Genomic DNA, 19,925 nt, shown 5'->3' with positions numbered 1-19,925 from the left:
AATTGAAATTACAGGCCAATCTTTTATGGATGTCAATATCAAAATCCTATACAAAGTATTGGCAAAGTGAGTGGAGCCATGCATGAAAAGCACAATACACTCAGATCTTAATCCAGGAATGCAAGGTGGTTCAACATCAGAACATAAGAAAAATCAATACAATCTATAATGTTAAGAAACTAAAAGAGAAAAAGCATGTTTTTACCTAGAAGAATGCAGAATAAAAATGCTTGATAAATTTTTTACATCCTATTCAGAATAAGAGTTTTATGAAATGTAGTAGCATGTATTCATGTTAATAAACTTCTTAATAAACTAGTAATAAAAGGATAGTTTCTTAATTTGATACAGGGTGCTAAAGAAAACCACAGCAAACATCACACTTATAGGGAAACCTTGAAAGCTTTTCTTTTTAACTGGAGCATTTCAAGTGGCTCCACTATCAGAACTCGTGTCCAACATTGTACAGCCTATAAGGAGGAATATAAAGCAATAAAATTTAGATAAAGTAAAAGTGGACTTCACCGATGATAAGATTATTAACGCAGAAGGTAGAAAAGGAAGAATTTTTAGAGTTAGTAAGGAAGTTAAGGAAGACTGCCACATACGAAATACACAGAAAACGCTTCTATGTTGATGTACTAGCAACAAAGAGTCAGAAAAGGATATTTTAAGACAATTATAATAGCATCAAAAGTATCATGCTTCTAATTCCATGTCTAATAAAATATGTTTAAGGCTCCTGAGAAGGATATTATTAAATACTTTAGGGAGACAGAGCTAAATAAATGGTGGGATATGCATGGAAGACACAAAGATGTCCACTCCTAATCAAAACCCAAAGAAAAGTCCTTTTGTGGGTGTGTCAAAATTGACTAGTTGATTCCAAGAGTCGAGTGGAACCGAAGCACTCATAAAGTGAGAGCATTTCATCTGCAAGATACCAAACTTATTATAAAGCTACAGCAGTGAAGACAACTGGGTTTCAATGCAGGGATAAATACACAGAACAAAGGAACAGAATAGTGAGCTCTGAAACAGCCCCACACATAACCAGACTCCCCCATCCCTTTTCTGTTTTTTAACTCTGTAGTGCTAGTGTGTGGTATAGAGAAAGGATGGTCTTTTCATAAACTGTGCTAATACCATGTAACTGTATACATATATCTCTATTTTTATATCTATTCCTCTATAATAAAAATGGACATCTCCCTCGCAGCACACACAAACACCAACTCCAGGTGGGTTAGAGACTCCAATGTGAAAGATAAAGCAAGCTCTTAGCAGCTAATATAGATTATTTAATGACCTGAGGGTAATAAAAGATTTCTTAAATAGGATAGAAATGCATTAATCACAAGGGACAAATTGACATACTTGCCTGTATTAAAACTAAGAACTATATCAACAGAAGACACATAAAAGATGACAAAACAAGTGACAAAGATGGAGAAGTTATTTACACACCCATAATTCTCAAAGTTCTAACATAAATATATAAAGAGTTCCTGAAAATGAATAAGGAAAAGACAGACAATGCTACTGCTAACTGGGCAAAAGCCTTGCAATGACACTACAGAAGGGCAAACACCAAAAGCCAAAAAGATCAGAAATGGTGCTCCACTCTAAATCATCAGGACCATGCAAAAGAGAGCTCAGGAAGTACAACTACCAGACTGCCAACAGCTGACAACAGCATGGAGCCTCAGGAACTCTCCTGCGCTGTGGGTGGGAACGTGCTCTGCTCAGTTGTGTGGGAAAGACTCTGCATCCTCTAGGAAGGTTGAGGTGTGCATGCCTCCTGATCCCACAGTTCCTTTCCTAGAGGAATATGTGCATGGAAGAAATCTTTCACAAAGTCCCCACTTGGAACAACATGCACAGATCAGTGGTAGAATGTATAGATAAATTGTGGGTACTTGTTGCACAACTAGCCCAGAGCCTGGAGAAGTTTCCAGCCCCCCTTCCCATCTGTCCAGGCCTTTTTTCCCTAGTGCTGCCTTCTTGACTGAGATGGTGTTTTTGCCTCTCTGCATCCCTCCCTGTCCCCAGAGCCTATGGTGGTGTTTGCCAAGGAGCAGCCGGCACGCAGTGAAGTGCAGGCCGTGGCGGGGGCCAGTGCCACGCTGAGTTGCGAGGTGGCCCAGGCCCAGACGGAGGTGACGTGGTACAAGGATGGAAAGAAGCTGAGTTCGAGCTCGAAAGTGCGTGTGGAGGCCACGGGCCGAGGGCGGTGGCTGGTGGTGCAGCAGGCGGGCAAGGCAGACGCCGGGGAGTACAGCTGCGAGGCCGGGGGCCAGAGGGTCTCCTTCCACCTGGATGTCACAGGTGGGTGCCAGGGTTGGGTGTAGAGGCTGAGCACCTGACAAATTGGGGGAAATTAGCACATCTCCAGCAGGGTGGGGGACATGTGTGTGTTGGGCCTGTGCTGGGTTCTCCTCTGATGCAGTCAGCCCCGGGGCGCTGTCCACTGGGAAGGTCCTTGAGTTGTGGGATGCTTGCCACAGCCCCTGGTCCGGGACACTCTTGGCATCTGCTTCCCCAGGTTCCTGCATCTCTCCATCACATCCCCACCTCTCCCAGCATGAAACCTGCCACAGGCTTTCTCAGTCATCTGCAGGCTGCTAAGGCCTGTAGTCTGCTGAAATGGCCATTCTTTGTCTGTCGTTGGCAAGGGGCACTGTTCCCATATTAAGTCTTCGTGGGCAGCTGTGGAGCCCAGTCCTGCTCTGAGGAGCTTCTGGCCTTGGATGCCCCTGCCCCCATTGGGTCTGGAGTCCCCGTCTCTGGCCTTGGGGCCCTGACCGTCCAGATGCATTGAGGTCAGCCCATTGTGTCGGCCTCTGCTCAGATGCCCATCCTATCCTGGGTCTGAGCCAAGCTGGTTTGTTGCCTGCTCCCGTCCCTCCTGGCTGCCGATGACATCACTGGGTTTCAGTGTCCTGAGGTGGCTGACACTGTCCCCGTCCCCAGCTGTGGCCCTTGCCCCCAATCCAGCAGCCAGTGTGGTCCTTCCAAGTGCTCCCCTGGGTCAGCCCTCACAGGGATGCTCTTGGGTCCCCACCCAGGGCCTTCCCCTTCCCCCTTCTCTGCCTTGGCTTTGCCCCCATGCTGGGCTGCTGGAGGCTCTCAGGCTGTTTCATCCCTCTCCGTCTTTGCCTGGTCTCTCCACTCCGCATGGGGGTTCTTCTACCGAGACCGTCCTCCTCTGCCTCCCTTCCTGGCCCTGCTCCCCACTGCTCTTCTGGAATTTTGGCCCAGCCCCCAGGCTGTGTCAGGGTCACTGTGTGCCTTACTTTCCCTGCATTAGCTGCTCATGGGGCCCATCTTCCCTTGGGGGTGGGGGCAGGGATCCTCGACTCTCAGCTTTTGGTGGGACAGAGCTTGTGGCCCCAGGTGGTCCCTCCTGGCTGCCCTGCACTGCCCCTGTGAGCCGGGATGGTGCCTGGCACAGAGTGTGGTCCTGTTGCATTCACTGTCTGGCTTGCTCAGCAGAGAGGCAGCAGTGGAGAGCTGGACCGCCCGGGCACTTTCATTTCAAGTCTTCTCCCACCACGTGGCCTGGAGGGGGGACGGGACCCAGGCCAGGGATGCGAGGGTCTCCCCTCTAATGCTTGTTGGTCACCCCCCGCCCCCGCCCCCCAGAGCCGGAACTTGAGCCCCCGACCCTGGAGAGACCCAGACGCAGGGAACCTCTGGTGGTCAGGGAACACGAGGACATCGTCCTGACAGCCACGCTGGCCGCACCCTCTGTGGCCGCGGTGACTTGGCTCAAGGATGGTGTGGAGATTCGCAGCAGCAAGCGGCACGAGACGGCCAGCCTGGGGGACACCCACACCCTGACCGTGCGTCGCGCGCAGATCCTGGACAGTGCCGTCTACTGCTGCCGCCTGGGCGCAGAGGAGCAGGACTTCCCGGTGCAAGTGGAAGGTGAGTGGGGCCACGGGGAGGCCGTCTGGGAACCCCTTGTTTGCAGCGTCCTGGAGTGGAGACTGGGTGAGGCTCAGGGCACACAACCGGGCAGCTCAGAGCTGGTCCTATGGCCCGAGCCCCACCAGGCTGACGTCCCCTCCCTTCCCCTCCCCCAGAGGTGGCTGCCAAGTTCTGCCGTCCCCTGGAGCCCGTGAGCGGGGAGCTGGGCGGCACAGTGAAGCTGGTCTGCGAGCTGAGCCCGGCACAGGCCCAGGTGGTGTGGCGCCGTGGGAACACGCAACTCCGGGCCGGCAAACGCTTCCAGATGGCGGCTGCGGGACTTCAGCGCTCGCTCACTGTGTCGGACCTGCGGGCGGAAGATGCGGGGGAGTACGTGTGCGAGAGCCGCGACGACCACACCAGCGCCATGCTCACCGTGAGCGGTACGCGGATGCCGGGCACAGGGGCTGGGCCGCCCAGGTGGGTGGGTGGCTTGGCGGAGCATTCCAGGGCTGCTTCCCGAAGAGGTGTCCTTCCGCGGCGTCTGCTAGGTGGGGGCCCCTGCCCCTCCTAACCGCCTCTCAAGTGGAGCTCTTGTCAGCAGTCCCCCGCGTGGTCAAGTTCACGTCTGGGCTGAGCGCAGTGGTTGCGGAGGAGGGCTGCGAGGCCACCTTCCAGTGCGTGGTGACTCCCAGCGACGTGGCGGTGACGTGGTTCCGGGATGACGTCAAGCTACAGTCCAGCGAGAAGTTTCTCATATCGCAGAAGGGTGCCAGCCACAGCCTGACTATCCTGGGCCTGGCCCTGGAGGATGCCGGCCAGATCACCGCGGAGGCTGAGGGCATCAAGACCGTGGCTGCCCTCCGGGTCCGAGGTGCGTGTGTGGGGCAGGAAGGACGCACCGGCTCCTCGCAGCAGGCGTCTCCTAATGGGCTGGTCCCAAGGTGGCATCCTGCTGCTGGCCTGTATCCAGCTCATCTGGCTGACTTCAGAGGACACAGGGTTTGTCAGCTGCAGAGAGAAGAGTAGGGTCAGACCGAGGGGCCAGGCACCTGCTCTAAAGGGGAGATGGTAAACTCCTGTAGGGCACACCTGGTTGGGGAGTGGGTGGAGGCTCAGACACTCCAGGGAGTCATCCTAGAGGAGACGATCCTTGCTGAGCCCAAAGGATGGCAAGGTGGGAGAGACTGGAGTGGGCAGCCAGTGCAAGCAGATGCAGACGATGGGGGGGCGCTTTGCTCGCTGAAGCCAGATTGCATGGGGGAGGGCCAGCACGTTACCTGAGAGTAAGTGGGAGCCGAGCCATCTCAGGTTCTTGATTAAGGGAGTAACGTGGCCAGATGCGCTTCTGCGGAGATCGTGGCACAGCCCGAGACTGGGAGAGTCACTCTAGCGTTTCTCTTCCTTAATGTGACGCATCCAGGGCCTAGTTAAAGCAGAGACTGTGGTGCAGCCGGCCTGGGAGCTCAGAGTCGGCCTGTCTCAGTGGCTCCCTGTGTCCCAATGCTCCTGGCCACCGGCCACACTTAGGAGTTCCAGGCCCTGGTGGGGGATGGCAGGAGTTGTTCAGAGCAGGGGAGCAGGAGGTGGGAGGGGGACTGGGAAAGGAGAAGCCCCCCTGAAGTGTGGTTTCCTTCCACAAATTTGTGCCTGTGCATGTGTGCAGCTGGGCCCTGAGTATGGCCAAGGCCTTGCCTAGCTTGGAGTCAGAATGTGGTGGAGGGCAGCTCTGCTGGCTGGGGGTTGGGGCAGGGTCCCTCTGCCCTGCTTTCCTGAGAGTGGCAGTGGCTGTAATGACCTCCCTCTCCTGTGACTCCAGAGGCCCCAGTGTTGTTCAAAAAAAAGCTGGAGCCACAGACTGTGGAAGAGTGGAGCTCGGTGACCATGGAGGTGGAGCTGACGCGGCCATGGCCGGAGGTCAAGTGGACACGCAACGCCGCGGCCCTGGTGGCAGGCGAGAATGTGGAGATACACGCCGAGGGCTCAAGTCACCGCTTGGTTCTCCGCAGTGTGGGTTTCGCTGACCGTGGTTTCTACGGCTGCGAGACAGCGGACGATAAGACGCAGGCCAAGCTGACTGTGGAAAGTGAGCAGCTAAGGGGGCTTGGCCTAGGGGTTGGGCATCGAGGAGTTGGGGAGGGTAGGGAATCTCCCCCTGGGGGCAGGGCCCTGGAAAAGGGGGAAAAGGGAAAGATGGAGGAAGGGGTGGACCTTCACTTGCAGGGGCCAGGGAGGTGGGGAAGGGAGTGAAGGAGGGGGCAGGCATCCACCTGGAGGGGCAGGCCTCCCCTTCCAGAGCACCTTGAGGCTCCCTGGGGAAGTGATGGGGGCTGGACCGAGGGCCAGGGTCTTGCTACAGTGGCTCATCCTTCCCCTTGTTCGTCCCATAGTGCGCCAGGTCCGGCTTGTGCGGGGCCTGCAGACAGTGGAGGTGCAGGAGCAGGGCACAGCCACAATGGAAGTAGAGCTGTCTCATGCTGATGTGGAGGGCAGCTGGACTCGAGATGGCCTTCGGCTGCAGCCGGGACCCACGTGCCAGCTGGTGGTGCACGGCCCCACCCATATCCTTACGCTGTCTGGGCTGCAGAGGCAGGACAGTGGCCTGGTTTCCTTCAGGGCGGAGGGCGTGCACACATCTGCACGGCTGGTGGTCACTGGTAGGTGGACATAGGTGGGGCGGAACTCACTCCAGAGCACCTGCCCCTGTCCCCAAGGTGGCCCAGGGAGGCAGCTATGGGCAGGGATATGGAATCCTGGAGGAGCGGGGGGCTCATTCCTTCTTTTTTTTTTTTGCGGTACGCGGGCCTCTCACTGTTGTGGCCTCTCCCGTTGCGGAGCATAGGCTCCGGACGCGCAGGCTCAGCGGCCGTGGCTCACGGGCCCAGCCACTCCGCGGCGTGTGGGGTCTTCCCGGACCGGGACACGAACCCGTGTCCCGTCCATCGGCAGGCGGACTGTCAATCACTGCGCCACCAGGGAAGCCTGGGGCTCATTCCGTTAACCAGCTGAATGATTCCAACCAGCTCAGGCCCTGTCCCCGCCCAGAGGCCCTGCTTCTCACCACTCCCGTCCTGTCTTTCCAGAGCTGCCTGTGAAGTTCAGCCGCCCTCTGCAGGACGTGGTGGCCACGGAAAAGGACAAGGTGGTCCTGGACTGTGAGCTCTCACGCCCCAATGTGGATGTGCGCTGGTTGAAGGTGCCTGGGAACTTGGACTCCTCTGCCCCCTCTTACCTCTCACCATGGGTGGGCGGGAATGCGACCACTCTGCTGGGCAGTTCCAGCACTTAACCTGGCCTCGTTCCTCCACAGGACGGTGTGGAGCTGCGGGGGAGCAAGACGGTGGGCATGGGGGCCCAGGGGGCCTGCAGGAGTCTCGTCATTTACCGATGTGAGCTTGGGGACCAGGGCGTGTACGTGTGTGATGCCCACGATGCTCAGAGCTCGGCCTCCCTGAAGGTGCAAGGTGAGGGCTGGGTGGGTGGGTGCAAGCACCTCCTGGCCCCCCACTGCGTCACCCAGCAAGTGCTTGGCCCTCTGGCTCTGCTCTTGCCCCACCCATCCTGTACTCCCTCAGCAAGCTGGGGTGTGGGGTAGCAGTCAGATAGCTCTGCGTGTCAGGATGTAGCAGGGCCTGCTTCTTGCCCCAGGCCGAAATGTCCAGATCGTGAGGCCTCTGGAGGATGTGGAAGTGATGGAGAGGGAGGGTGCCACCTTCTCCTGCGAGGTCTCCCACGATGAGGTGCCTGCCCAGTGGTTCCGGGAGGGCAGCAAGCTTCGGCCCAGTGACAATGTGCGGATCCGCCAGGAAGGTGAGATGAGGACAGTGGGTGGGCTTCAGCAGGGCTTCTCCTCCTTCCCGCCCCCAGGCCACCCCTCCCTTTAGTGCTGAGTGGCCTTTGTTCCCAGGAAGGACATATACTCTCATCTATCGGAGGGTCCTGGTGGAAGATGCAGGGGAAATCAAATTTGTAGCACAACGGGCAGAATCACGAGCCCAGCTCCGAGTAAAAGGTAATGGCGGCTCAGGGCAGGGCATGGGCTGGACAGCGTGTGTGTGAACAAGCGTGTGTACTGAGTCTCACAGGGCTGAAAGGCCAGCTGTCCCTGTCCTGGGGTCCCTCCTGGAATGAGGACAGCAGTGATCCAGGAGGAGGGAAAGAGGGTATTCCCTCCTTGGCAGAAAGAAAGTGGTCTAGGGGAGGCAGCCTTGGGGTCTCCTTCTTTGTGTAAAACGGAGGTACCAATGAATTCTCCTTCCTGGGACTGCAGCAAGTGCTGGAGAGAAAAGGTGTGAGGCCCTGGCAGGAAGTAAGCACACAAGGCTTTACCTGGTGGCCTTGATGACAGTCAAAGTGGCTGCGGGGCATGAGGGAGAAAGGGTCTAGAAACAGGTAGGGGGCAGGGGTGTGGGACATTTGGATGCATAAGGTGAGGGCAGGGTGCAAGGGATTCGGGGGCGTGCAGGATGAGGGTGGGGCTGTGTGGCGAGGGGACGGGCGGGGTGGGGGAGTGGGGCAGGCATGCGCGTGATGAGGCCCACTGGACGATAGCGGGTGTGGGTGTGTGCCCAGTGTCCTTGTGGTCAGATGTGAGTAGCGAGTCCCAGACTAGCCCGAGGGCAACGCTCGGCCTAGCTATCTGCTGGCTCTGGTGGGCGGGCCGGCATAGGCTGTTTAGCCTGAGCATGATGTCCCAGTCCGGCCGGTTGGAAGATGCACAGCCACAGCACCCAGCCCTGGGTGTTCGGGGTCACTGTGCACCTGCCCTGACCCTGCTGGGTGTACCCACAGAGCTGCCAGTATCCATCCTACGCCCACTGCGGGACAAGATCGCAATAGAGAAGCACCGCGGTGTGCTCGAGTGCCAGATGTCGAGGGCCAGTGCCCGGGTGCGGTGGTTCAAGGGCAGCGTGGAACTGCAGCCTGGGGCCAAGTATGAGATGGTCAGTGACGGCCTCTACCGCCAGCTAGTCATCAACGCCGTCCAGCCTGAGGATGAGGACACTTACACCTGTGATGCTGGCGACGTTAAGACCAGTGCCCAGTTCTTTGTGGAAGGTTCGGGCAGGGCTGGGTGGGCAGCTGTTCCTTTTTTCCACCAGGGGAGGTGTTACAGCCTGTGGCACTCAGAGGTGGCCAGGTCTGAGAAGGACCTGACTGGGCGCGTTGGGTCACCCCAGGGAGGAAGTGAGCATGCCTGAGAGGGTTTGTTCCCAGGAAGTAACACCAGCCCTGCAGGAGGGGTGGCTGGTGGTGCTCCCCCGGGACTGCCCCAGTGACTGGCCGCTCGCCCACAGAGAAATCCATCACTATCGTGCGGGGCCTGCAGGATGTGACGGTGATGGAGCCCGCCCCTGCCTGGTTCGAATGTGAGACCTCCATCCCCTCGGTGCGGCCGCCTAAGTGGCTCCTGGGGAAGACAGTGCTGCAGGCAGGGGCTGACGTGGGAATGGAACAGGAGGGCACGGTGCACCGGCTGACGCTGCGGCGTACCTGCTCCACCATGACCGGGCCGGTGCACTTCACCATTGGCAAATCACGCTCCACCGCCTGCCTGGTCGTCTCAGGTAAAAGTGTGCTGCCTGGCAGGTTGGCTGCAGATGGAGAGTGGGCAGGGCAGGGGCAGGTGTTATGGCCTTGTGGTCTGGCCCACTTTACGCAGTGCTTCCCTCTTTCCTTCCGCCACAGACATTCCCATGGTGCTCACGCGGCCACTAGAGCCCAAGGTGGGGCGCGAGCTGCAGTCGGTAGTCCTGTCCTGTGACTTCAAGCCATCCCCCAAGACCGTGCAGTGGTACAAGGAGGAGACACCCCTGGTGCCATCTGACAAGTTCAAGATGAGGCTGGAGGGCCACATGGCAGAGCTGTGCGTCCTGCGGCTCAGCCCCGCAGATGCTGGTGTCTACCGCTGCCAGGCCGGCAGTGCCCAGAGCAGCGCTGAGGTTACTGTGGAAGGTACAGAGCGAGGGGGCACAGGGCCACCAGAGGGTCTCTAGGGGAGGCGGTGATGGCGGTCGTGCTGAGCTGCCTGGTGTGCTCCTGGCAGTGCGGGAGGTGACGGTGACGCAGCCACTGCAGGACTTGGAGGTCACGGAGGAGGGCTGTGCCTGCTTCTCCTGCGAGCTGTCCCACGAGGACGAGGAGGTGGAGTGGTCGCTCAATGGGACGCCACTGTATAACGACAGCTTACACGAGATTACCCATGAGGGCCGCCGCCACACGCTGGTGCTGAAGCAGGTCCAACGGGCTGACACGGGCACCGTATGCGCCTGCTCGCCCAAGGTTATGGCCTCGGCCCACCTGGAGGTCAAAGGTGAGGTGTCCTTGTGGGGTCTCTGGGGACCCCTGGGATGTGCACCTGGCACCCCGAGGGCCAGAGGTGGCAGCTCGTCCCCTCAGTCGCCCACACCTTCCCTGCAGGGAAGCCGGTGGTGTTCCTGAAGGCGTTGGACGACGTGTCCGTGGAAGAGTGGGGCACGCTGGCCTTGCGGTGCGAGGTCTCTGACCACCAGGCTCGTGTGGTGTGGCGAAAGGATGGCATGGAGTTGGGCCCCAGTGACAAGTATGAATTCCTGTACACAGCGGGCACTCGGGGACTCACGGTGCACAACCTGAGCAGGGACGATGCTGGCCTGTACACCTGCGATGTGGGCACTGATGAGACCCGTGCCCATGTCAGCGTGCACGGTGCGTGCTGCGGCGGCTCCAGATGGCGGGGCCAGGGCACTGGGGGCGGGGCTCTGGGCCTGGGGGTGCCTCCGCCTGGGGGGCCCACCCAACCCTCCGAGACCAGGGGCTGCTCTGCTGAGCCTGGAGAGGTCAGGGCAGGCTCCTAGGAGGCCCAGGTGCAGGCAGGTGGGCCAGGGATGATGGGCAACAGAGCAAAGCTTGGGAGACCAGACTGGCTCTGCTTGATAGAGTCCCAAGGTGTAAAGCATTCCACAGAGGCTGGAAACATTCGCTCTGCACCAGGGGATGTGTACAGGCAGGCACAGGGGCCACAGAGGGGCGGTCAGGAGAGCCTCCTGGAGTGGGCGAGTGGGAGAGCCCGAGATGTCAGGCAGGGGGTGCCCCAGTAGGGCTCCCAGGCCGTGGCACAGCCTGGTGAAGGTGGCTGTGGGCAGGCCACAGGCTTTTCACATGCTCCTGCCAATCGGGGCCTGGTTCCCCAACTATAGGGTGGATGCCTGACGTCCTGGGTACATCACTGTCCTGGCTCCACTCCCGTAGTCCTGCTCTCTCTTGTGTGCATGGCAGGCCTGCTGCCCTGTGATCCCGTGGCTGGTCCCTGATGGTCTGGCCAGTGTTTGATGAGACAGGAAAGGGACAGGAAAGGGAGGGCGGTGTGGTGAGTTTGTCCTAGAGCTGGATTGCCTGTTCATTTGGGGTGCCTGTTCTTCTTCTGGAGCATAGAAGCTGGTGACACCTGTGTGCGGCGCTTATTCTCTCCACATTGTTCCATAGCAAATGTGAAGGCGGCCACCCTGGTCATAACGCATAGCTATCAGCCATCCAAACACCAAGGTGTGGACAGCTGGAGGCCAAGAGGACATTCACTGAGAGGGGCAGCAGGCCCTCTGGGAGTGGGGTTGGGGACGGTGGGCTGGTCTTGTCCCTCCTGGGGTGTGGACTGGGGCTGCTACAGGCTTGACGGTGCCTGTCTCGAGGGGCAGACTTCCGTGGGCCTGGCTGGCGTGACGGCTGTCTCCTCTGGCCCACAGACCTGCACGTGGGCATCACCAAGAGGCTGAAGACAGTGGAGGTGACGGAGGGCGAGAGCTGCAGCTTTGAGTGCGTCCTGTCCCATGAGAACACTAGCGATGTTGCTGTGTGGATGGTTGGTGGGAAAACGGTGGGCAGCTCTGGCCGCTTCCGGGCCACACGCCAGGGCCGCAAGTATACGCTGGCCGTCCACGATGCTCTGCTGAGTGACGCCGGGGAGGTGGTCTTCTCTGTGCGGGGCCTCACCTCCAAGGCCTCGCTCATCATCAGAGGTGGGTGATGGCGGCAGTGGGAACCGACTGGCCGGGGCAGGTTGGGGGTCTGTCTCTAGGGGCTGGTTTGGGAGCTGCTGAGCCTGGGCCCTCCCCAGGCAGCCTGGAGCAGGGGCCTTGGGCTTGGAAGCCGGAAGGGGGTGCCTCTGGGGACTGTCTCCCCAGCCCCTGGTTGGCACCTGAAGGCATCTGTCAGAGTACCGGGGGCTTCTGGTCATCCAGGGGGCTTCCTTTCTAGGATGAGGTTCTGGAGGCTTGGGGCAGAAGCAGGGTTTCTGATCTTCAGTCCGTGATTCGACTGCTGTGGGAGCTCCCAGGGTGCATGACTCGTGAAGCCAGGGAAGTTGCCATTGGCATTTCTGAGCTCCTACTTCCAGCATGAGTACTTGGCGCCAGTGGGTAAAGCTCAGCCCACAGGCAGCGCTGGCCCATGGCCGTGCTTTGAGTCACAGGACTCTGAACAGTGCTGAGAACATAAGATTCTGTGGTCTAATCTTTCTCCCTCCCGGGGTCCTTCCCTGGTATTCCAGGGCTCTGAGGCCCCTGGGTCTGAGGTTCCAGAGTTGGAAGTTTTAGAGCTGTAGATTCTGTGGTCCCAACCTTCAGAGCCTGAAGGTTCCTGAATGCCTGCCTTGCCCTCACCCCAGGCATGGCTAGGGCTGTGGCCGTGGGTAGAGCTGCGGCCATGCTTCTTGGGCCACCATCTCTGTTCTTTTCAGAGAGGCCAGTTGACATTACGAAGCCACTGGAAGACCAGCGGGCCATGCTGGGTGAGGATGTGGTGCTGAGGTGTGAGCTGTCACGGGAGGGGACCCCAGTGCGCTGGCTGAAGGATGGGAAAGCCATTCGTAAGAGTCGGAAGTATGAGCTTCTCATCGAAGGCACTCGAGCCATGCTGGTCATCCATGCAGCCTCACTCAAAGATTCTGGCGAGTACACGTGTGAGACGGAGTCTTCCAAAAGCACAGCCAGCCTCCGAGTGGAAGGTAACCCCCATGAGAGACCCTGGGACAGCCCCTGTGGCTTCTCTTTCCAGGCAGGAATGGAGGGGCGCCCAGCAGGGAAGGGGCTTGCTCAGGTCCCTGAGGTTCTGTGGGTGGGCCAGGAGAACCACCTGTGATGGGAGTGATTTCCTGTCCTGAGGGCCTACATGGGGTCTGCACAGGCCTCTCCCTCCCATCCATTCTCCCACAGAAAAGCCAAACCGGTTCACGGAGGAGCTGGCTGACCTGCAGGTAGAGGAGAAGGGCACAGCTGTGTTTGCCTGCAAGACGGAGCGCCCCGCGGCCTCAGTGACCTGGCGCAAGGGCCTCACAGAGCTGCAAACCTCGGAGAAGCATGCTCCCAGCCAGGAGGGCGTGACCTTGAGGCTCACCATCAGCGCCCTGGAGAAGGCGGACAGTGACACTTACACCTGTGACATTGGCCAGGCCCAGTCCCAGGCTCGGCTCCTGGTGAAAGGTTAGGCCCGGTCACCGTGCTGCTGCTCTCATTTGCACACTGTATTTCAAGGCCCATGGTGTGCTCAGGTGTAAGCTTTGTTTCAAGTAGACTTGGAGATGGGAAGAGATCAGAACTCTGCCTGGCCCTAGACAAACCCAGCCTTGGTTTCCCCATCTCCAAGGGGAGTTGTCCTGGGTGGTCCTGTCTCTGGCCCTCCCAGCTGGGCCTTGTGTAAATGAGTCAGCAGCCCTCATTTATTTGTGCCTCCATTTGCTGGATGAATGTTTCTGGAACCCTTCCAGCGTGTGCCCCTGCACGAGCTCTGCATGTACGTACATGCAGATGTACCGCCTCTGCTCCTGTGGAAGGAGACTTGCTCGGGGAGATTTTCAGGTTGGAGCAGCAGTTTTCACCTGGCAGGCAGGGTGAGGGTTATCACTCTCCCACTTCACAGATAGGGAGACTGGGCCTTTACTCGGGGTTGTTGGCTGGTTCAGGGTTGTAGGACAAGTAGACACCAGGGCAGGGTTGAGCCCAGCCCTCCAGATCCCAGGGCCGGTGTCCAGGGTGAAGTCAGGGGGAGGTCCTTCCTGGGGGGTCTCTCCACAGAAAAAAAACCCAAAAGAATAACAAAGAAGCCTCACTCTTGATTTCTTTCTCTTTTTCAGTGAAATACAGTGAATCCACTGAGCTCAGTGAAAACATTTTGGTAGCGCAGTAGAAGCACCGCTATCTAATGAAGTATTGAGTTGGCCAAAAAGTTCGTTCAGGTTTTTCCGTAAGATGCTACCAAAAACCCGAACGAACTTTTTGGCCAACCCAGTAGATGTTCATACTTTAAAAAAGTCAGAGTGTCCCATGATAACAACATATGGTCTTTAAAAACATTTAAAACACACAGACTTGTACCAGTCTAATAGTGTCAGCCAGAGCCTTTTCTTTGTGTATCAGTTCACGAATCAGAATTCCGTATCTCTTTTTGCGTACATCGCCCTCCTGATGTGCTATCTATGCTTTCTGGTGTGCAATAGCTTCAAGACACCTGTGAATGCAGAAGGAATCTGGCGGCCAATCTACCTCTATATTTATAACTTCTTCCTAAGGTTTTACCATACCTAAGACAACAGCAAAACATTTTTTTCTAGCGATTCACGTTGTCAGTCCTCCAATGCATTCGATTTAAATGTTATCATAGCCATGCATCTTTTTTCACACTCGTTTCTTCTGTTAATACAAAATTTAATTGCGTTAAGTGATTTCTGTGACAGGCATAACTGGCCTAGACAGGTTAGGGAGCACAGCTTCATGGAGGGGCCTTACAGTGGGTCACCTTGTGTGCTCTGCAGAAGGACCCCAGAGGTGGATTGGGGCTCACTGATGGATCTAAAACAAATACTTTTGGACAGTTCAACTCGGACCCACTTACCGTTTTATGTTTTGTCATTCGGAGCCCGTTAGAGTCATTTGCTCGATCTCTGTCGGGAGCCCACCCCAGGTCTTGGGAGCACCCTGTTTCCCTTGGCAGCTAGCCAGAGGGTCACTGACATGCCCGTTTGTGTCCCTGCAGGCCAGAAAGTGCTCATCACGGAGGACCTGAAGGACTTGGAGGTGCAGGAGGGCTCCTCGGCCACCTTCTGCTGCCGTATCTCCCCTGCCGACTACAAGCCCGTCCACTGGTTCTTGGACAAAACCCCACTGTCTGCCAGCAAACTCAGTGAGATCAAGGTCCAGCCAGGTGGCTACCATGTACTTACCCTGCAGCAGCTGGCCCTCAAGGACTCAGGCACCATCCATTTTGAGGCAGGCGACCAGCGGACCTCAGCTGCCTTGCAGGTCATAGGTAGGCTGCATGTGCCCAGTGCTGTCGTGGGGGCCAGTCTGTGTGACTAAGCATGCAACCTCAAGACAGTGGCTTGGCCACACGCTGGATGAGGCCCTGGGGCTTACAGAGAAGGCACCATGGACTTCCCATGGGCTGGGGCCTTTGATCCCAGGGAGCGGGGCTTGGGAGGCTGAGTGGCGCTATTTCAAGATGCGTTGTTGCACATGGTATGCAGAGGTGAGCTCAAGGTCAGTGTAGAGGCTGGGCCCACCCCTCTGGTATGTGGAGCCACACAGAGCCTGTCCTGTTCCCCCAGCAGCCCTGTCTGCAGCCCAGACTGAGGGGGACAGGTGGGCACTGACCAGGAGTGTTACCTGGTCTGCAGTGAGACCTGGGGCTTTTCCTGCAGGAGCCCACAAGTGTCATATGCATCCCTCTCTGTCTTCAGAGAAGCCAGGTGTTTTCTCCCGGGAGCTCACAGATGCCACAGTCATGGAGGGGGAAGATCTGACCCTGGTCTGTGAGACTGCTGCTTTAGACAACCCTGTGTGCTGGACCAAGGACGGGAAGGCCCTGCGGCCGTCGGCCCGGTGCCGTCTGAGCTATGAGGGCCGCCGAGCCCAACTGGTCATCACTGACACCACCCTTCAGGACGGTGGGCGCTACAAGTGTGAGGCTGGCGGTGCCTGGAGCAGCTCCGTTGTCAGGGTCCATGGTGAGCCCCTGGAGGGGGGTGCTGGGCAGCCTCCAGCCGCACTCTGGGCACCCCTGTTTCTTGTCTTGCTAAGGGCAAGGGGGACTCCGGGACTCTATCTGACCCTGTCTATCTCTGCCCTCTATGTGTGTGTGTGTGGGGGGGTGGTGGTGCTGTTCTGAGACTCCTTCTGTCCACCTGTATCTTTCCAGCAGTTCATCCATCTTGCTCTGCTCCCTACTGCCCATCTCTGGGTCTCTGCTGGTCCTGATAGCATCCCTCACCCTCTCTTGGTCTTCTGACCAGCAATCTCTTTTTTACTTCATTCCCAACTTTGTTTTGTGTTCTGACGTCACCGTGTCTCCCTTCTCCCGGCTTGGCTCATCTCCATCTGTCTCAGTCAGCTCGGGTTCCGGGTAACAAATACCACAGACTGAGTAGCATAAAAAAAACATGTCTCCCGGTTTATTGTCTCCCAGTTCTGGAGACTAGAAGTCTGAGATCAAGGTGTTGGCAGGCCTGGCTTCTCCTGAGGCCTTTCTCCTTGGCGTGTAGATAGCTGTCTTCTCCCTGTGTCTTCACAGTCATCCCTCTGTGTGTGTCTGTGTCCTAATCTCCTTTTCTTGTAAGGACACCAATACTGTGGGATTAAGACCCACCCTAGTGACGTAATTTTACCTCAGTCTTCTCTTTAAAGACCCCCATCTCCAAATACGGCCCCATTCTGGGTCCTGAGGGTTAGGGCTCCAACAGATGAATTTGGGGGACACAATGTAGCCCATAACACTCCACCCTTCTCTGTTTCCTGCTGTTTGGCTCACCCTCCTGGAGAGGCAGAGATCTTGAGGTCACCGTCACTAGCCCCCAATGTAGACAGTGAGGTGGGCCTGCCTGCACCCTGCAGCTGCTGCTCTCAGCCATGCTTGACCACAGGGGAGACCCCTGTAGGAGGCAGCGGGGTGAGGGCTGAGCTGAGCTCATGCCTGTCCACAGCTCAGCCAGTGCGGTTTGAAGAGGGGCTGAAAGACGTGGAGGTACTGGAGGGTGGTGCTGCCACACTACACTGCATGCTGTCATCGGTGGCCATGCCCGTGGAGTGGCGTCATGGAGATGAGGTTGTGCAGCCTGGAGGCAAGTACAGCCTGCGGCAGGAGGGTACCATGCTGGAACTGCTCATCCGGGACCTGCGGCCTCAGGACAGCGGGCAGTACTCCTGCTGCTTCAGGGACCAGATAACATCGGCCAGGCTAACCGTACAGGGTAAGTATACTTACTCACTCTGCCCATGTGACCCTATGTGGTTCCATACAGCCCCTTTCATCCTTTGTGGGGGGATGAAGATGATGTCTGTGTCCATCGGACCTTGTTGCAGCCCTACCTGCTGAGTTCATAGGAAGACTGAGAAGCAAGGAGGCCACGGAAGGGACCACGGCCACGCTGCGCTGTGAGCTGAGCAAGGCAGCCCCTGTGGAGTGGAGGAAGGGGCCTGAGACCCTCAGAGCTGGAGACAGAGTGAGCCTGAGGCAGGATGGAGCCGTGTGTGAGCTGGAGATCCGTGGCCTGACCGTGGAGGATGCTGGGGAGTACTCGTGTGTGTGCGGGCAGGAGAAGACATCAGCCACGCTCACCGTCAGGGGTAAAGACCACATGTGACTACGTGGACTGGCATTTGGTGGCTGCCCATCACCTCTCTGCTCTCAGTTTCCTTTTCTACTCTGCTGTCTCACTATCCTTCTCCTTCCATAATTCTTTCATTGTCCCTGTCATGTTCCCTGTCTGCTGTGTGGCACATGTACAGGTTGGACCTTTAAATGTCACAGTCCACAGTGTGTACTGGGCACACCCAGCAGGTGGTCCATGTCCAGTTAGGTTTTGTATCTTCTGTGAACTATCCACGTCCTGTTTCTTCTGCGTGTTCAGAGAGCGTGATAGTGTTTGTGTGTTTCTGACCATCTCCAGGCCTGCCTGCCAAGTTCACAAAGGGTCTGAGGAAGGAAGAGGCCATGGAAGGGGCCACGGCCATGCTGCGCTGTGAGCTGAGCAAGGCAGCCCCTGTGGAGTGGAGGAAGGGGCCCGAGACCCTCAGAGCTGGAGACAGAGTGAGCCTGAGACAGGACGGAGCCATGTGTGAGCTGGAGATCCGTGACCTGGTTGTGGCAGATGCTGGGGAGTACTTGTGCGTGTGCGGGCAAGAGAGAACAGCGGCCAGGCTGACTGTCAGGGGTAAAGACTGTGTGTGGCCACGTGGAGCAGTGGCTTCGTGTCTGAGGGCTTGATCATGTCCTTGAGCTCTGCCCTGTCTGTGTACAGTCTTTCTCTTCTGTGTGCATCTCCTGCATTCCTGCAGCACGAGTCTCCCAGCACCTGCTTCTGTGAGGCTCGTCTCAGATAAAGAGCAGAGAATGTGGTCCTCCCTGCTCTCAGGGGCTCATGCCTGAGGGAGAGAAGGAGGGCACCCACACAGTACAAGAGTGGAAGTATGGTCCTCTTGAGGGGGCATGCCAAGAGAGAAGCTAGGAAGTCGATCAAAGCGTGGCCCTCGAGGGTGGGATGTCAAACGGGGTGTCAAGAGGTGGAAGCTGGGACATGCATGCTGGGCCATGGGAGAGCCATGATGGGAGGTCCTAGGTTCTGTTGTCCAGCTCCTGGTCGTTAGGAGAGGTGAGGCTGGGTGTAGGGATAGGGTGGAGGTGAAGAGGGTATGGACAGTGCTTGACTGTGGAAGGAGAGGAAGGAGGGGCAGGAAGAGCTGCACAGAGGCGCAGAGCCAGAGTCAGGAAGGGCAGGTGGACACCCATGCTGGCGTTGGGGTCCCTGTCTGGCATCTGTGGCAGGTAAGCTGGCTCTAGGCAACTGCCACAGAAGGGGCTCCATCAGGCGTGGCGTGGTGACCTGTGGCTGGGACACGGGATGAGAGGTCACAGTTTGAGGGTGGGGCACAGTCAGCTAGAGCAGGAGGGCTGGCCCATGTGTTTAGGGGCCAGTAGGGCCACTTCCTTTGTGGGGTGGAAGACGGCCAGCTGGGTGGATGTCCTTGAAGTGGGGTAGTGGGAGTCCCCTTGCATCAGAGCAGCCCACTGTGGGCATTTTGCCTGGTGTCTCCTCGGGGCCCCCCTTCCAACGGGTGCTTGTGTGGCCAGCATGGTGTCTGTGGCCCATTCCTTGTCTGCAAGCTCCAGAGTCCATCAGTCTATGTGTCCGTCTGACCTTCCCCAGGCCTGACCAGCCAATTCAAAAAAGTTATGAAGCGTGAGCAGGCCATGGGAGGAGCCATGTCCACATTCGTGCTGTGCTGTGAGCTGAGCAAGGCAGCCCCATGCAGTGGTGGAAGGGGCCTGAGACCCTCAGAGATGAGGACTCAGGACGGGGCTTTGCTGTGGTGTGGCTCGTGGCCTGGCAATAGGTCAGCTCCCTGTGTTGGGGGTCCAGGTCCTCAGGGGCCTGCCCTAGTGAGGGCCTAGGCACTTCCTGTGGGGGTAGCAGATGGGACAGAGGATGAGGCCACCCACCATGTCCTAAGAGGGTCCTGTGAGCAACATTGATGAAGGGGCCTGGGGGCATCTCAGCGCAGAAGGAAGGACAGCTCTGTAGGTGCACAGGGGCCTCACATCCTGGGCCCTGTTGGGCCATGCTCACAAGACAAGGTGGACCCTGAAGAGGGTTCTGGAGGCTGGGCAGGGCCGTCATGTGCACAGATACGCAGATCTTTGGGGAGAGGCCAGGCCACCATGCCACCTTGAACTTCATGAATGGAGTGCAACGTCTCCAGCGCAGAGACACTGGGCACTCATGCTGTTCAGACCCACCAGGAGACCACAGGGGATGTGGGCCTGGAGGCCTATCTCACAGTCAAGAGCAGCTTGCACTGCACGAGGCACCACCAGTGGCCAAGGAGCGGAGGACCCAAGTTGACCAGCTGCAAGCAGCCCAACAGAGCTGCTTTTAAGAGTATGCAGGTCCCAAGGACACCTACTCCAGGACGACAGGCCAGGAGGAGGGTGGCTTCGGCTTCCCTTATAGCTGTGGTGTTCCTAGCTCTGTCAGTCCTGTTCAGGCCCAG

The 19,925-nt window shown here is 57.7% G+C and overlaps 1 protein-coding gene across 30 annotated transcripts in view; it reads left to right on the top strand.

Moving 5' to 3' along the window:
* The window catches only part of OBSCN (obscurin, cytoskeletal calmodulin and titin-interacting RhoGEF), a 166,236-nt gene that overhangs the window by 63,804 nt on the left and 82,507 nt on the right, over positions 1 to 19,925 (top strand). For 26 of the 30 annotated variants that reach the window (XM_067732459.1, XM_067732470.1, XM_067732472.1 and 23 more), the window contains 23 exons: positions 2,053 to 2,328; positions 3,646 to 3,930; positions 4,089 to 4,355; positions 4,514 to 4,786; positions 5,732 to 5,998; positions 6,303 to 6,569; positions 6,996 to 7,108; positions 7,223 to 7,376; positions 7,561 to 7,722; positions 7,820 to 7,924; positions 8,704 to 8,970; positions 9,210 to 9,479; positions 9,601 to 9,867; positions 9,959 to 10,225; positions 10,333 to 10,599; positions 11,634 to 11,906; positions 12,626 to 12,892; positions 13,101 to 13,367; positions 14,917 to 15,189; positions 15,620 to 15,886; positions 16,859 to 17,125; positions 17,238 to 17,501; positions 17,825 to 18,088. In XM_067732459.1, the coding sequence (XP_067588560.1) occupies positions 2,053 to 2,328; positions 3,646 to 3,930; positions 4,089 to 4,355; positions 4,514 to 4,786; positions 5,732 to 5,998; positions 6,303 to 6,569; positions 6,996 to 7,108; positions 7,223 to 7,376; positions 7,561 to 7,722; positions 7,820 to 7,924; positions 8,704 to 8,970; positions 9,210 to 9,479; positions 9,601 to 9,867; positions 9,959 to 10,225; positions 10,333 to 10,599; positions 11,634 to 11,906; positions 12,626 to 12,892; positions 13,101 to 13,367; positions 14,917 to 15,189; positions 15,620 to 15,886; positions 16,859 to 17,125; positions 17,238 to 17,501; positions 17,825 to 18,088 (5,649 nt within the window). The remainder of the gene's footprint in view (positions 1 to 2,052; positions 2,329 to 3,645; positions 3,931 to 4,088; positions 4,356 to 4,513; positions 4,787 to 5,731; positions 5,999 to 6,302; positions 6,570 to 6,995; positions 7,109 to 7,222; positions 7,377 to 7,560; positions 7,723 to 7,819; positions 7,925 to 8,703; positions 8,971 to 9,209; positions 9,480 to 9,600; positions 9,868 to 9,958; positions 10,226 to 10,332; positions 10,600 to 11,633; positions 11,907 to 12,625; positions 12,893 to 13,100; positions 13,368 to 14,916; positions 15,190 to 15,619; positions 15,887 to 16,858; positions 17,126 to 17,237; positions 17,502 to 17,824; positions 18,089 to 19,925) is intronic. The other 4 variants (XM_067732457.1, XM_067732486.1, XM_067732482.1 and 1 more) reach the window with 3 other exon arrangements.

This window comes from Pseudorca crassidens, chromosome 3 (genome assembly GCF_039906515.1).
Source record: "Pseudorca crassidens isolate mPseCra1 chromosome 3, mPseCra1.hap1, whole genome shotgun sequence".
NCBI lineage: Eukaryota > Metazoa > Chordata > Mammalia > Artiodactyla > Delphinidae > Pseudorca > Pseudorca crassidens.
Note: the sequence above shows the minus strand (reverse complement) of the source record. Positions and strands in the feature narration are given on the sequence as shown.